We start from the raw sequence: 16141 nt of genomic DNA on the forward strand, positions 1-16141 counted from the left end.
ACCTCATGACAGAATTAGTATAATGCCAACATTCATAATCTGATCTGTACAGAACGTTCCTAAACAGAAAACACACATCACACACACAGATGATACAATCCTGATCGACTCAAAACACGCTCTTCTTCCTCAGTCATTCTGTCTCGTTTCCAGTCTAAATATCTAACAATTCTTAAATCAAGATCATTTACTAGATCAGTGAAACGACATAAGATATTTATTCTTGTTTTAAAAAATATCAAAATGAGTTTTTTCTTAAAACAGGCAAAATGATCTGCCAATGGGGTGAGAGAAATAATCTGATTTCTGTTTGGGACGGAAACAAGAAACAAGATTTCAATCAGAAATCAGATTATTTTTCTCACCCCATTGGCAGATCATTTTGCCTGTTTTAAGCAAAAACTCACTTCAGTTAGATTTGATTTTCAACAAAACAAGAAAAAATATCTTCTGTCGTTTGATTCGATCAATCTTGATTTAAGAATTGAGATATTTAGACTGGAAAAAGAAAAAAAAAACTAAATAAGCAGAGCGTTTTTTGCAGTGTGTGACATCATAAATCCATATTTCATAATGTGTTAAAGTGCTGAGAGTGTGTGTTAGCAGCAGCTGTAGCGCAGACAGCGGTAAATGTCCTCGGCTCTGGAGCGGCTCACACACGCAGACGTCTGCAGCTCCTGCACGGAACTGAAACACACAAACCACAGTCAGAAAGCAGGTGTGCGAGTGTGTGTGTGTGTGTGTGTGTGTGTGTGTGTGTGTGTGTGTGTGTGTGTGGACGTACCTGCTGTGGATCATGTGTGTGTGTGTCGATGTAACTGTGGATCGTGTGTGTGTGTGTGTGTGTACCTGCGGATCATGTGACCGACGGAGCTGTAGTGATGGCACATGTTCAGAGCGCTGATGTAGCTCACGTGTGGCAGAGACAGGCAGAACTGGAGAGCCTGCTGCCGGTGACCTCTGACCTCTAGGGGCACGCGGATGGCCTGACCTTTCCTGCCCTCCACCTGGGTCAGCTGGGTCAGTAGCGTCGCAGTTTCCTCCGGACCATTGCTGACCAGCAGCCGAACGCCCGCTTTAACCAGTGCCGCCAGAGTCCCGTCATAATACCGGCTGCGCTGAAACACTCGCACCGCCTCGCCTGTCAATCAGAGAGAAAACTACGTCATGTGATCGTGTCCGACCTTAAAGGAGTACTTCAGCGCTGGGAAGATGAATCTGTATTTAAACAGGGTCATTACTGTAGTAGAAATGTGAAATTATTTTTGAATTTGGTGCCTTCTAGACTGAGAAAAGACAGAAAATGTATTTTTGTCTCATGGGGATGAAAGACTACAATTCCCAGAATGCTTCGCTGCCCTGAGAGGCCACCGCTACTGGATTACTGTGACTGAGTTAAAGAACAGACACTACGATTAAATACTGAACGTGTGTTCAATATAACGGTCGAGTCGCCGAGTGAGTCTCACAGCACTGACTGCAGGAGTCAGATCACATTTAAAGGAACTGTATGTAAATGTATTTCAATGAATCATAAAATGGCGCTGATATGTCTCTAGACATTAATAAATCATGTTAATGTCAAACTCTTCTATCACTGCCAGCAGTAGTCCGGCAGGATATTGTCATTATAAAGTTGTTGTTGCCCTCAACTGATGCTGATGATGTCATGTTGTGTTTTGGCCTGAAGCTCCGCCCTCCACCTATCGACCAATCAGGAGCCAGTAGTGTTCGGGGTTGCCAGATCTGCTCTAGTGACCACAGCTGCGGATCTACAAACGTTCCTGCAGTCAATCTGGCAACCTCGAGTCAGGGGGAGGGGGAGACACCGCTCTACAGTCATCTGGATGTGATTGCAGTACCAGTTCTGGCCACAATCTTACACACACTTCCTTTAATGTCACGAATGAGCTGATGAGCTCTCGGGATGAGAGCTGAGGTAAACACGCGCGGCATACATTCACAGCGCGTGTTCAGTCTGGCGCGTTTCAGTTCATGCCTTTGGAAGCTTAATTTTCATAGGAATTAATTTGAGAAGTTAAAACCCTTCCATTGCTCCGCCTAGCTCCGTTTAATGCCTGAGCTGAGCTGAGCTGAGCTGTGAGTGTGATCTCTCTCCCCATGAGCGAGTGTTAAACATGAGGAAACGGCTCCCTCTGCTGGCTGTAGTCTTTAGCCTCTGGACAAACACTCCAAAGATGAGGCAAATATCGTCAATTTGCGTCACGGGAGGAATTTTTCCAGAAATTAAATGCCTAAATCTCTCGTCTGAGGGGGATACGAGGAGCACGATCATTTGTTCTACTGACACAAAGCCATATGCTCATCGCTGAAGATAGCCTTTAAATCAGGCAAAATGATCTGCCAATGGGGTGAGGAAAATAATCTTGTTCCTTGTTTCCGTCCCAATCAGAAATAAGATTTTTTTTTACAGGAACTGTCCCTTTAATAAAGCGAAGGCTTCTCTCACCAGGTTTGCTGCGGTCGCTCTGGATGATCAGACACACGCGCTCATACGTGGCCTGCAGCCGCTGGATCCGCTCCTGCAGCCGGCTGCGGTTCTGAGCGCCGGCGACCTCTGACCTGCTCTGCCACTCCACGGCCATCCGGTTGCTCACGATGAAGTCTGCGCTGACCAGAGAGCACACGTGAACCTCGAGGCCATGGCGCAGCCGCAGAGCCGACACGACCTCTGACCCTCCGCTGATGCAGCGGCTGTCCACTAACACTCTCAGAGGAGCGTCTGCGGCCGGTGCGATCCGGATCGGCTCGGCCACCTGCACAACACACACACACACACACACATTACATCAGGGGCCTGTACCAGGGAAGGAAATTAACTTTTTTGTCCACCGGCCACTGTGGATTTCAAAATCTACCAGCCACTTTCTTGTTTTTAACCGATAATGTGTAACTGCATGTGAAAAATTAATACTACAAGCTCTACAATACTTAAGCTGTTTATTTAATCTCAAGTCTCAATGAAATGCTGACATTTTCTCTTATTCTTTCTTATACACACAAAAACCGTGAACTGATATACATTTCATTCAATGAGTAGGGCTCTGTGCTCTGTGCGCTCCTGGATGTGGCGTTTGGATGATTCGTGGTCTTTTATGGCTTCCAGTTTTAGGTTTTTAGTCCCAACACTGAAACTATTAGTTTTGGCATCTCCTGAAGCGTGTTGACGACACACCGAGCAGAACATTGTCAGTAGGGATGCACAGAAATAAAAATTCTTGGCCGAAACCGAAACACCAAAAGAAATGATGCCAATTATTAGTACCATTGCATTTATGGCTAATGCTGTGACTGTGTAACTTTACTAAAATCAAGGCATTGGAATTGCATTAATTAAAGTTTCAAATATTAATCAATTACAAATTATGCAAATATTTATTTAGCACATTGCAACAATCCACAGTATAAAATACAATTCAAACTAAAATGTTTTACTTGACCTCACTCATGTGTGCATTAAATAATAATGTAAAGGCCTACTGGCCTGCAGAAAGGGACAGAAATTCAATAAAGTAATCAAATGTAAAATAACTGCATATTTTAACTGTTTAAATTAAAGATTAATCCTTATTAAACTTACAAAAGCTATTCAAGAGCAGTGAGTGATGTCCTTTTGTTTGACATTAAACAGAGCAGTAAAGGCTACTGCCCCTTTAAGAGCTAGTGCAGGGATATGCTCTTCTTTCTCGACTGTATAACGTTCACTTGAGGCATATTCAGACTGTCTGCTAGGATTCTCATCAAGATGGACATGTTGACATACTTCTTGTGTGAGTTTGTCCATTTAAGCGCAAGACTTGAAAGAGAACTCAATATTTGCGCGCTGAGACGAGTGCGCGTTCTCGGATGATGCGCAGTGACGGATCTTCTCTCAGCGGGCGCGAGTATTCGCGTCTTCTGGCACTACATCCGGGTAATGACGGCGAAAACGACTGGTCATATTCGGACATATGGCCGCACTCGCATACATTGAACAAAGTTTACAAAGAGGGGAAACAGTATGCTATTTTTATTTACCCGCCACGGTGGCCGGTAGGTGAAGCGAGTCTACCCGCCACAACTCAAAATCACCCGCATTTGGCTGGTGGCGGGTGCTAATTTCCATCCCTGGCCTGCCCTGTACCATGAAGCCGGTTTAGCTGGCTAGCCAGATTTGTTTAAGCTTAGTTTGTGCCAATCCTGGGTTTCAGACACCATTAAAGTGGTTTGGCTTTTAGCCGTGTTAATCGCCATAGTAACTTACGCTCCACAGCTAACCTGCTCCAGGTGATGTTCTGGATTAGAGATCTCAACCTGAAGCTGGACCAATCGGCTGTGAGTAAAGTGACACGCCTCTAGCCGCGTTTCCATTACCCTTCAATTACCTTCAATAAAATACGCTCAATGGAAACGCGTCAATTTCGCAAAAACTCCCAAACGTTTTTACGCTCTCATGAGGTGGTTTTTCAGGCAATTCGAAAAAAGACATTTTCTCAAAAGTGCAATGGAAACGTTTTTCTGCATTTACAGGTGCGGTGCCGCAAATCTGCAACATAGGGCCTATATATTATATTTTCCACTCAATTGTGTCGTAATAACAACTTAAGATATAATGTAGTTAAAAGGACATATATTTTCTCCTAATAAGGACAGCGGCGTAACTTTAACCCAGTAATGACGGACCCCGGTGCAGACACAGATAAAACAGGCCTACTGTAATTAAGACAAATAGTCAAGAGATGTGTTAAAACAGAAAGAGCTGTAGCTTCAGCCGTACTCAAAGGCCGAGGAAACAGGCCAGCTACGCACGTCACTCCAGACCGTCTTAGTTTGCTTCTTAGTTAATATACAGGCAATTAATTTATGAACAATAAAAATACAATTTATACAAAACTAAAAAAAATTTAAGAAAGACTTTCTAGAAAATAAAACTCGAAGTGGTCAAAATCATGTGACTCCCCATCTCAAACATATTGCGGATCTTCTTACTCATGCTGCTCACTTTTCATAATCAACATATACATTACAATAATAATATTACAGGCTAATGTTTAGACCTGAGCCTATGTTTCGTAGTTAGGCTGTTTTCTTTAACCCACGGCCGATAAAAGTGCCGATGTTTCCTCATTTTTTCCTTCTTCCTTTAAGAGAGATGAAACAACTCGTAATACTCTGCCATCTTTAGCTCTACAGATGAGTTCAAGACATCATTATAAACTATAAACTGTCGACTTTTATTTGTGGACTCAGGGAACTCATTATTTTGCATTCACTCACTCCAAACGCCGTCTTCATTTAAAAAAATAATTGTTTATTAAATGCAAAAAAAAAATCCTTTTCAAAGCATTTCTAAATTCAGTTAATATGTCCAACAAACGAAATGTCTAGCCAAAATAACGAAAGCAAATATAAAGTGGGCGGGTCCTCTCTCTCAGAATGTTTCTTTACTGGAGTAACGTTAGATGCCATATTTATATTAAATACTAATATACCGCCGTTTACTAAACGACTGATTGGGCCAGACTAAAGTTACGTAAATCAGTGAGTTATTGACCGCGGCTATAGTGTAGCGGTAAGAGACGCACGGCATCAAGGTTAGACTCTAATCGATCAGAGGTTCGAATCCGCCTTTTGCCGAACTCGCTCTACTCCCTTTCCCATCACACATCAGATCGGAAAGACATTTATTTACAATAAAAGTGGAGAAAATATTAGAAAAGTGGAAATAAAGCGTCTAACGTGTTTAATAATAAGTGTTTATCGCTTAGGGGTGAACAGACATGAGCTGAATTACAGACGATAAAAGTGGGCGGGGCCAATATCATTAGACAATACAAGTGGGCGGGGCCAATATAATTAGACAATACAAGTGGGCGGGGCCAATATCATTAGACAATACAAGTGGGCGGGGCCAATATAATTAGACGTAAAGAGTAGGCGGGTCTCATCCTCCCACACACACACACACACACACACACACATTTACATTTACATTTAATCATTTAGCAGACGCTTTTATCCAAAGCGACGTACAAAAAAGGGTAGAGCAATAGAAGCAACGAAACAAACAAGGCCAACAACCTGTAAGAGCTGTAAGAAATCTCAATTAATTAGCACAGTACACAACTTTTTTTTTTTCATATAGCCAGCTACAACAAATACTCACATATGGAAAATACAGAACACTGGATTTTGATAGCTATGATAACAACCCATTAGGACTAAGGCTGATGCCCCAACTGTTGTCGTTAATGCGGATTCAGTGGCCCAATGGGTTGGTTTTGTATGGCATTCTAGCTAAACGCGCAGCAATAGCCATCGACAGCAAAAACTCACGTACGCAAAATACAGAACACTGGATTTTGGTAGCTATGATAACCATGTAACATACCCGCCTGAAGGCACAAATCCGGATGAGAGACGTAGATATAATCAGTAAGTGCTATTCTGTATTGGTCAAGTGCAATAGGAAAAGATGTGTCTTAAGATGTTTTTTAAAAATGGCTACAGACTCGGCAGCACGAATTGAGATCGGCAGGTCATTCCACCAGGTGGGAACGGTCCAGGAAAATGTCCGTGAGAGCGATTTCATGCCTCTTTGGGAAGGAACCACGAGGAACCACGAACAACTACACACACACACAATGGTCCTGATGGCCATGCATATGAGTCTCACCTGTTTCTCCGGATGGAAGTCGAGCTCTTCTGACAGCGCGGCCTGATCGCTGAGTCTCTGTCGCTTTATTTCGTCCTGCTCCGGCCTCCTCCGGGAGACGCTCTGGAGACACTGCGGGACTTTAAACACAGAGTCCTGTCCCTCCTCCTCTTCCTCACTGGAGTCCTGGATGCGGATGATCCGGGAGCGTTTGGTTCTCTCCGGCTGAGCTCTGCGTATGCGAGCCCTGCGGCGAGTGGCGTATTGTTTCCGCCCGTCCACGAACGAGTCTTCAGCCATCAGCTCCACCGGCTCTTCATCACCGCCGCTCTCATCCTCACTGCCATTCACCACAAAACTGTCCTCCGCGTACGTCTCGTCCTGCTCTGGAACCTGCAGCACAAACAGATGCAACTACACTGCAAAACATGCTCTTCTTACTCAGACATTCTGTCTTGTTTCCAGTCCAAATATCTAAATATTCTTGAAATATTGTGATATCATTTTGAGGCTATATGGCCCAGCCCTATGAGGATTGCCCTGATGTCTGAGGCGCTCACCTGAGAGAAGATATCCTCGTTATATTTGGGTCTATAGGTCATCCGGACCCGGTTCTGGACCGCCGGACTCTTCACCGACTTCAGGTAGAACGCCTGCATCTCAGAGTCTGATGATGGGAAGACGACACACTTCAGAAATGACAATGAACCTTAATATTTCATCTGAGAGATAATTCATAATTAATTCTTAGATATAAACTCGCAATTGCGTGATATAAAGTCAGAATTCTGGAAAATAAAGTCAGAATTGTGACTTTATATCACACAATTACGAGTTTATATCTCAGAATTGTGACTTTACATCACGCAATTGTGAGTTTATATCCCAGAATCGTGACTTTAAAGGTCCTGTTCTTCGCGTGTTTTCGAAGCTTTGATTATGTTTTCAGTGTGCAATATAACATGAGTTCATGTTTCGCGTGTAAAAAAACACAGTATTTTTCACACAATTGCCTTATCTGTACAGCGCTGTTTCCTCTGTCCTATAAACGGCCTGATGATTTCCTTGTTCTATGAAGCCCCTCCTTCAGAAACACGTAACGAGTTCTGATTGGGCCAGCGCTTCCCGCGCTGTGATTGGACAGCAGCTTAGTGCACGCTGCCCGGAAAGGTCCCGCCTCTTAGGGTAGATACGATACGTGCTCAATGTTATTGTAGAAATGTCTATATTGCCTTATCAATTTGAGTTGGAATCAGACCCGGAGAATATCGAAGAGGATCGATTACAACCTGCTCAGGAAAGGCTTTTGCTGGATGTTTCAGAATGGTCAGCTGTCTATTCAGGAGTTTAAACTGATCATTACACACACCAACAATCGATGGTGTCTGAATGAATTACTACACTTTTATATGCTACGTTTTTTGGATTAGTTTCAATTACCATCTAACGTTAGTTAACAAAGCTAAACAGCGTTGCACTTTGTGTCATGAGTTACATAAACTGTTAAACGGACCGACTTAAATAATAAAATACACTTACCGGTTGTGGTCCATAAACAACGCCTTCTCCAGACAAAGAGGGAACTGCGTCATCTTTTAAGAATAATCTTTCTGTGAATCCGGCATTAAACTGATTGAGATTGAGGAAGCAGTCCTCAGCTAAATGTGCTGCACATAGTTTTAAATTGTGATTATAATTTTCCGGAACCGAGTTAACCGTAAACTGTAGCCGTTGATCTCGTACAGCGTCTGTGGGAAGGCCAAACAAAGGTGATCTGACTCCGGGATGAAAATAACAGCGCTTCAATGGCATGGCGGCAAACACACTCTACAAAAACAACGCTTCCTATTCTCGACCTGCGAGAGGACAACGCCCCCTATTTTGCGTGTTCTTGTGGGCGGAGGGTTCGTCAACAAAAGGTTTTAGTTGCGTCATTAAAGCAGGAAGTGCAGCGGTGTAGTCCAGACCGGCCGCTCGCTGTAGGCTTTGAAAGGGAACTTCTGTTAAATAAAATATCTCGCTTGGCATTGAACTTTGAGCTTTATAACTTTACAGGTATTATTTATGCTCTAACAGCAACATTACACAGTAACTAAAGTTTGAAAGATGGAATCGCAAAGAATGGGACCTTTAAAACTCGCAATTGGGAAAAAAAAAGTCACAATTACTCTTTTAATTTAATTTATTTAGTGGCGGAAACGGGCTTCCATAAGACCCCGGTCACACAGAACGCGTTATTGCAGCGAGAGGCGCCTTTTTTGAATGGATTTCGGTTGGCAGAGAGCGTTATGCGCGCTGCTTATGCGCCCTGGGCGCCTCGCGTTTAGACCGCTTGCTGCGCCTCATGTTTTTGAAGGACCGCTCCGAGCGCATGAAGTTGAAAAAAAGTTAACTCTGAGCGGAAAAGCGCGCAACGTCATCGCGCTTATTTTCTGTTGTCCAATCGAATGAATGAAGAGGCAGGCCTTCCGTTGTGTTGACCGTTACATTGATTTGACTGACAGTACAGGTGATTCGGGGGTTGCCTAGAAACATTAAAGCGCAACTGCTCTTTTTTGAATGAAAAAACGCCGACCAAAAAAGGGAGTGCAGTGCGCCTCGCGTTTTCGAATCTGACGCGTTCAGTGTTATCGGGGCCTAAGACTGTGATGTACAGGACCGCTCAAAAGTTTGGGATCGCTACAGTGCAAATGTTCTGCTCTGCAAGGCTGTGTTTATTTGCTCTCACCATTCAGACCCTGAGAGCACTGGGTCGAGTTCACCACAAAGCCCTGCAGTGAGTGGTTCTGTTCATCTCCATCCTCTTCATCTGAGGAAACCTCTTCATCTACAGAGAGCTCGGCCTCCTCGTCCAGAAACTTACGGCCCTCGCCACGGAGAACCTTCTGGAAGACATGATGCATGTTAACCAGAGGCATGACCGTTCTTCTGTGTGTTCTGTGTGTTTGTGCGTGTTCCTACATGGAGCTTCCTGCGGTGCCGGGGCTTCACGCCACTAGGCTGATGAAGTGTGACGTCCTGGAAATCTCCATCACTTTCCTCCGACTGAAAAACAGACGAACACTGAATTAAACAGACGAAAACTGAATGAAAAACAGACGAACAGTGAATGAAACAGACGAACACTGAATGAAACACAGACGAACACTGAATGAAACAGACGAACACTGAATGAAACAGACGAACACTGAATGAAACAGACGAGCACTGAATGAAACAGACGAACACTGAATGAAACAGACGAACACTGAATGAAACAGACGAGCACTGAATGAAACAGACGAACACTGAATGAAACAGACGAGCACTGAATGAAACAGACGAGCACTGAATGAAACAGACGAAACACTGAATGAAACAGACGAACACTGAATGAAACAGACGAACACTGAATGAAACAGACGAACACTGAATGAAACAGACGAGCACTGAATGAAACAGACGAGCACTGAATGAAACAGACGAAACACTGAATGAAACAGACAAACACTGAATGAAACAGACGAGCACTGAATGAAACAGACGAGCACTGAATGAAACAGACGAAACACTGAATGAAACAGACAAACACTGAATGAAACAGACGAGCACTGAATGAAACAGACGAACACTGAATGAAACAGACGAGCACTGAATGAAACAGACGAACACTGAATGAAACAGACGAGCACTGAATGAAACAGACGAAACACTGAATGAAACAGACAAACACTGAATGAAACAGACGAGCACTGAATGAAACAGACGAACACTGAATGAAACAGACGAGCACTGAATGAAAAACAGACGAGCACTGAATGAAACAGACGAGCACTGAATGAAACAGACAAGCACTGAATGAAACAGACGAAACACTGAATGAAACAGACGAACACTGAATGAAACAGACGGACACTGAATGAAACAGACGGACACTGAATGAAAAACAGACGAACACTGAATGAAACAGACGAACACTGAATGAAACAGACGAACACTGAATGAAACAGACGGACACTGAATGAAAAACAGACGAACACTGAATGAAACAGACGAACACTGAATGAAACAGACGAACACTAAATGAAAAACAGACGAACACTGAATGAAACAGACGAGCACTGAATGAAACAGACGAAACACTGAATGAAACAGACAAACACTGAATGAAACAGACGAACACTAAATGAAAAACAGACGAGCACTGAATGAAACAGACGGACACTGAATGAAACAGACGAACACTGAATGAAACAGACGGACACTGAATGAAAAACAGACGAACACTGAATGAAACAGACGAACACTGAATGAAACAGACGGACACTGAATGAAAAACAGACGAACACTGAATGAAACAGACGAACACTGAATGAAACAGACGAACACTAAATGAAACAGACGAACACTGAATGAAAAACAGACGGACACTGAATGAAACAGACGGACACTGAATGAAAAACAGACGAACACTGAATGAAACAGACGAACACTGAATGAAAAACAGACGAACACTGAATGAAACAGACGAACACTGAATGAAACAGACGAACACTGAATGAAACAGACGAACACTGAATGAAACAGACGAACACTGAATGAAACACAGACGAACACTGAATGAAACACAGACGAACACTGAATGAAACAGACGAACACTGAATGAAACACAGACGAACACTGAATGAAACAGACGAACACTGAATGAAACAGACGAACACTGAATGAAAAACAGACGAACACTGAATGAAACAGACGAACACTGAATGAAACAGACGAACACTGAATGAAACAGACGAACACTGAATGAAACAGACGAACACTGAATGAAACAGACGAACACTGAATGAAACAGACGAACACTGAATGAAACACAGACGAACACTGAATGAAACACAGACGAACACTGAATGAAACAGACGAACACTGAATGAAACACAGACGAACACTGAATGAAACAGACGAACACTGAATGAAACAGACGAACACTGAATGAAACAGACGAACACTGAATGAAACAGACGAACACTGAATGAAAAACAGACGAACACTGAATGAAAAACAGACGAACACTGAATGAAACAGACGAACACTGAATGAAACAGACGAACACTGAATGAAAAACAGACGAACACTGAATGAAAAACAGACGAACACTGAATGAAACAGACGAACACTGAATGAAACAGACGAACACTGAATGAAACAGACGAACACTGAATGAAAAACAGACGAACACTGAATGAAACAGACGAACACTGAATGAAACAGACGAGCTCATGACGAGCCTCAGCCGTACCGTGTTTAATGCGGCGATGCGTTTCCTGCGTGCTTGAACGGGAGACTCCATGTCACTGCAGATCTTTGACTGCTGCAGAAACACACACACACACAATAAATGAGTCTCAGAGCATCAGGTGAAACACACACACACACACACACACACACACACAATAAATGAGTCTCAGAGCATCAGGTGAAACACACACACACAGTCACACACACACACACACACAATAAATGAGTCTCAGAGCATCAGGTGAAACACACACACACAGTCACACACACACACACACACAATAAATGAGTCTCAGAGCATCAGGTGAAACACACACACACACACACACACACAATAAATGATTCTCAGAGCATCAGGTGAAACCTACACACACAGTCTCTCACACACACAGTCTCACACACACACACACACACACAATAAATGATTCTCAGAGCATCAGGTGAAACCTACACACACACAATAAATGAGTCTCAGAGCATCAGGTGAAACACACACAGTCACACACACAATAAATGAGCCTCAGAGCATCAGGTGAAACAGACACACACACAGTCACACACACACACACACAATAAATGAGTCTCAGAGCATCAGGTGAAACACACACACACAGTCACACACACACACACACACACACACAATAAATGAGTCTCAGAGCATCAGGTGAAACACACACACACACACACACACACACACACAATAAATGATTCTCAGAGCATCAGGTGAAACCTACACACACACAATAAATGAGTCTCAGAGCATCAGGTGAAACACACACAGTCACACACACAATAAATGAGTCTCAGAGCATCAGGTGAAACACACACAGTCACACACACAATAAATGAGCCTCAGAGCATCAGGTGAAACACACACCACACACAATAAATGAGTCTCAGAGCATCAGATGAAACACACACATACACACACACACACACACACACACACAATAAATGAGTCTCAGAGCATCAGGTGAAACACACACACACACACAATAAATGATTCTCAGAGCATCAGGTGAAACACACACACACACAATAAATGAGTCTCAGAGCATCAGATGAAACACACACATACACACACACACACACACACACACACAATAAATGAGTCTCAGAGCATCAGGTGAAACACACACACACACACAATAAATGATTCTCAGAGCATCAGGTGAAACCTACACACACACAATAAATGAGTCTCAGAGCATCAGGTGAAACAGACACACACACAGTCACACACACAATAAATGAGCCTCAGAGCATCAGGTGAAACACACACAGTCACACACACAATAAATGAGCCTCAGAGCATCAGGTGAAACAGACACACACACAATAAATGAGTCTCAGAGCATCAGATGAAACACACACACACACACACACACAATAAATGAGTCTCAGAGCATCAGGTGAAACACACACACCACACACACAATAAATGAGTCTCAGAGCATCAGGTGGAACACACACACACACACACACAATAAATGAGTCTCAGAGCATCAGGTGAAACACACACCACACACACAATAAATGAGTCTCAGAGCATCAGGTGAAACACACAGTCTCATACATAACCACTCACACACACAGTCACATACACAATAAATGACTGTTGTCTGAGCGTCAGGCAAAACACACACACACACCACACACACACACACACACACACACACACACACACACACACAATAAGTGAGTGCTGTCTCTGAGTGTCAGGCGAAACACACACACACACACACAGCCACACACACACACACACACATGCAAAAACACACACACACACAGTCACACACACACAGACACACGCGCACAAATCACACACAAACCAGTTAGGCCAGTTATCCAATCACAGCCTTTGCTGAGGGATTTAATCAGTAAATGTGTTTCCATCTTAGTTTATGCGCATGACGAATTATCAGATACAGAAATGAGCCGCCTATAAAGAGAGCATGTGTTATATGAGCAGTTTAAGTGCATCTTAGTGTTCATGTGGAGGGAAATAGAGCTCGTGTCACATGACAAATCTGACCTCTGGAGAAAACACAGGATTGGCTTTCTGAGTCCGGAGAGGCGTCTCATCCTCGCTGTCACTGCTCAACACGCCTGAAACACACACACACAGTCACACACACACACAGACACACACACACACACAGTCACACACACACACACACAGTCACACACACAGTCACACACACACACACACACACACACACACACACACACACACACACAGAACTGGTTCTTCAGCTTATAGTTCACTCTAATAACCCATATTTGCATGAATAACTCAGAGGAAAGCACATTATAAACACAGGGCAAGGCTGGCCTGTAGGGTGTGGCAGTGCATGCAAACAAACAAGGGCTCTGTCTTTAAATTAAACTGTTTTAAAGAGGTGGTTACTCCACTTTTACTATAATAAAACCCTGGTAACTCCACTTTTACTATAATAAACCATGGTTACTCCACTTTTACTATAATAAAACCCTGGTTACTCCACTTTTACTATAATAAAACCATGGTTACTACACTTTTACTATAATAAAACCAGGGTTACTCCACTTTTACTATAATAAACCATGGTTACTCCACTTTTACTATAATAAACCCTGGTTACTCCACTTTTACTATAATAAAACCCTGGTTACTCCACTTTTACTATAATAAAACCATGGTTACTACACTTTTACTATAATAAAACCATGGTTACTCCACTTTTACTATAATAAACCATGGTTACTCCACTTTTACTATGATAAAACCCTGGTTACTCCACTTTTACTATAATAAACCATGGCTACTCCACTTTTACTATGATAAAACCATGGTTACTCCACTTTTACTATAATAAACCATGGCTACTCCACTTTTACTATGATAAAACCATGGTTACTCCACTTTTACTATAATAAAACCATGGTTACTCCACTTTTACTATAATAAAACGATGGTTACTCCACTTTTACTATTATAAAACCATGGTTACTCCACTTTTACTATAATAAAACCCTGGTTACTCCACTTTTACTATAATAAACCATGGTTACTCCACTTTTACTATAACAAAACGATGGTTACTCCACTTTTACTATAATAAAACCATGGTTACTCCACTTTTACTATGATAATACCATGGTTACTACACTTTTACTATAATAAACCATGGTTACTCCACTTTTACTATAATAAACCATGGTTACTACACTTTTACTTTAATAAACCATGGTTACTCCACTTTTACTATAATAAACCATGGTTACTACACTTTTACTTTAATAAACCATGGTTACTCCACTTTTACTATAATAAACCATGGTTACTCCACTTTTACTATAATAAAACGATGGCTACTACACTATAATAAAACCCTGGTTACTCCACTTTTACTATAATAAAACGATGGTTACTCCACTTTTACTATAATAAAACGATGGTTACTCTACTTTTACTATAATAAAACGATGGTTACTCCACTTTTACTATAATAAACGATGGTTACTCCACTTTTACTATAATAAAACGATGGTTACTCCACTTTTACTATAATAAAACGATGGTTACTCCACTTTTACTATAATAAAACCATGGTTACTACACTTTTACTATGATAAAATGATGGTTACTCCACTTTTACTATGATAAAATGATGGTTACTCCACTTTTACTATGATAAAACCATGGTTACTTCACTTTTACTATAATAAAATGATGGTTACTCCACTTTTACTATAATAAAACCATGGTTATTCCACTTTTACTATGATAAAACCATGTTTACTACACTTTTACTATGATAAAACCATGGTTATTCCACTTTTACTATAATAAAACCCTGGTTACTACACTTTTACTATAATAAAACCATGGTTATTTCACTTTTACTATAATAAAATGATGGTTATTCCACTTTTACTATGATAAAACCATGGTTACTACACTTTTACTATAATAAAACGATGGTTACTCCACTTTTACTATGATAAAACCATGGTTACTCCACTTTTACTATAATAAAACCCTGGTTACTCCACTTTTACTATAATAAAACGATGGTTACTCCACTTTTACTATTATAAAACCATGGTTACTCCACTTTTACTATAATAAAACCCTGGTTACTCCACTTTTACTATAATAAAACCATGGTTACTCCACTTTTACTATAATAAAACGATGGTTACTCCACTTTTACTATTATAAAA

The 16141-nt window shown here is 41.8% G+C and overlaps 1 protein-coding gene across 3 annotated transcripts in view; it reads right to left on the bottom strand.

Moving 5' to 3' along the window:
* Positions 1 to 441: 441 nt before the first annotated feature.
* fancm (FA complementation group M) overlaps positions 442 to 16141 on the bottom strand; it is a 78947-nt gene continuing 63247 nt past the window's right edge. The window contains exons 16-24 of one of the 3 annotated variants that reach the window (XM_067454812.1): positions 13968 to 14041; positions 11934 to 12005; positions 9617 to 9700; positions 9384 to 9537; positions 7216 to 7322; positions 6677 to 7048; positions 2471 to 2777; positions 850 to 1141; positions 442 to 687 (exon numbers count right to left, since the gene is read on the bottom strand). In XM_067454812.1, the coding sequence (XP_067310913.1) occupies positions 600 to 687; positions 850 to 1141; positions 2471 to 2777; positions 6677 to 7048; positions 7216 to 7322; positions 9384 to 9537; positions 9617 to 9700; positions 11934 to 12005; positions 13968 to 14041 (1550 nt within the window). In that variant the 3' untranslated portion in view covers positions 442 to 599. Of the gene's footprint in view, positions 688 to 849; positions 1142 to 2470; positions 2778 to 6676; positions 7049 to 7215; positions 7323 to 9383; positions 9541 to 9616; positions 9701 to 11933; positions 12006 to 13967; positions 14042 to 16141 lie in introns of all 3 variants that reach the window. The other 2 variants (XM_067454811.1, XM_067454813.1) reach the window with 2 other exon arrangements.

This window comes from Pseudorasbora parva, chromosome 10, assembly GCF_024679245.1.
Source record: "Pseudorasbora parva isolate DD20220531a chromosome 10, ASM2467924v1, whole genome shotgun sequence".
NCBI classification, from domain to species: domain Eukaryota; kingdom Metazoa; phylum Chordata; class Actinopteri; order Cypriniformes; family Gobionidae; genus Pseudorasbora; species Pseudorasbora parva.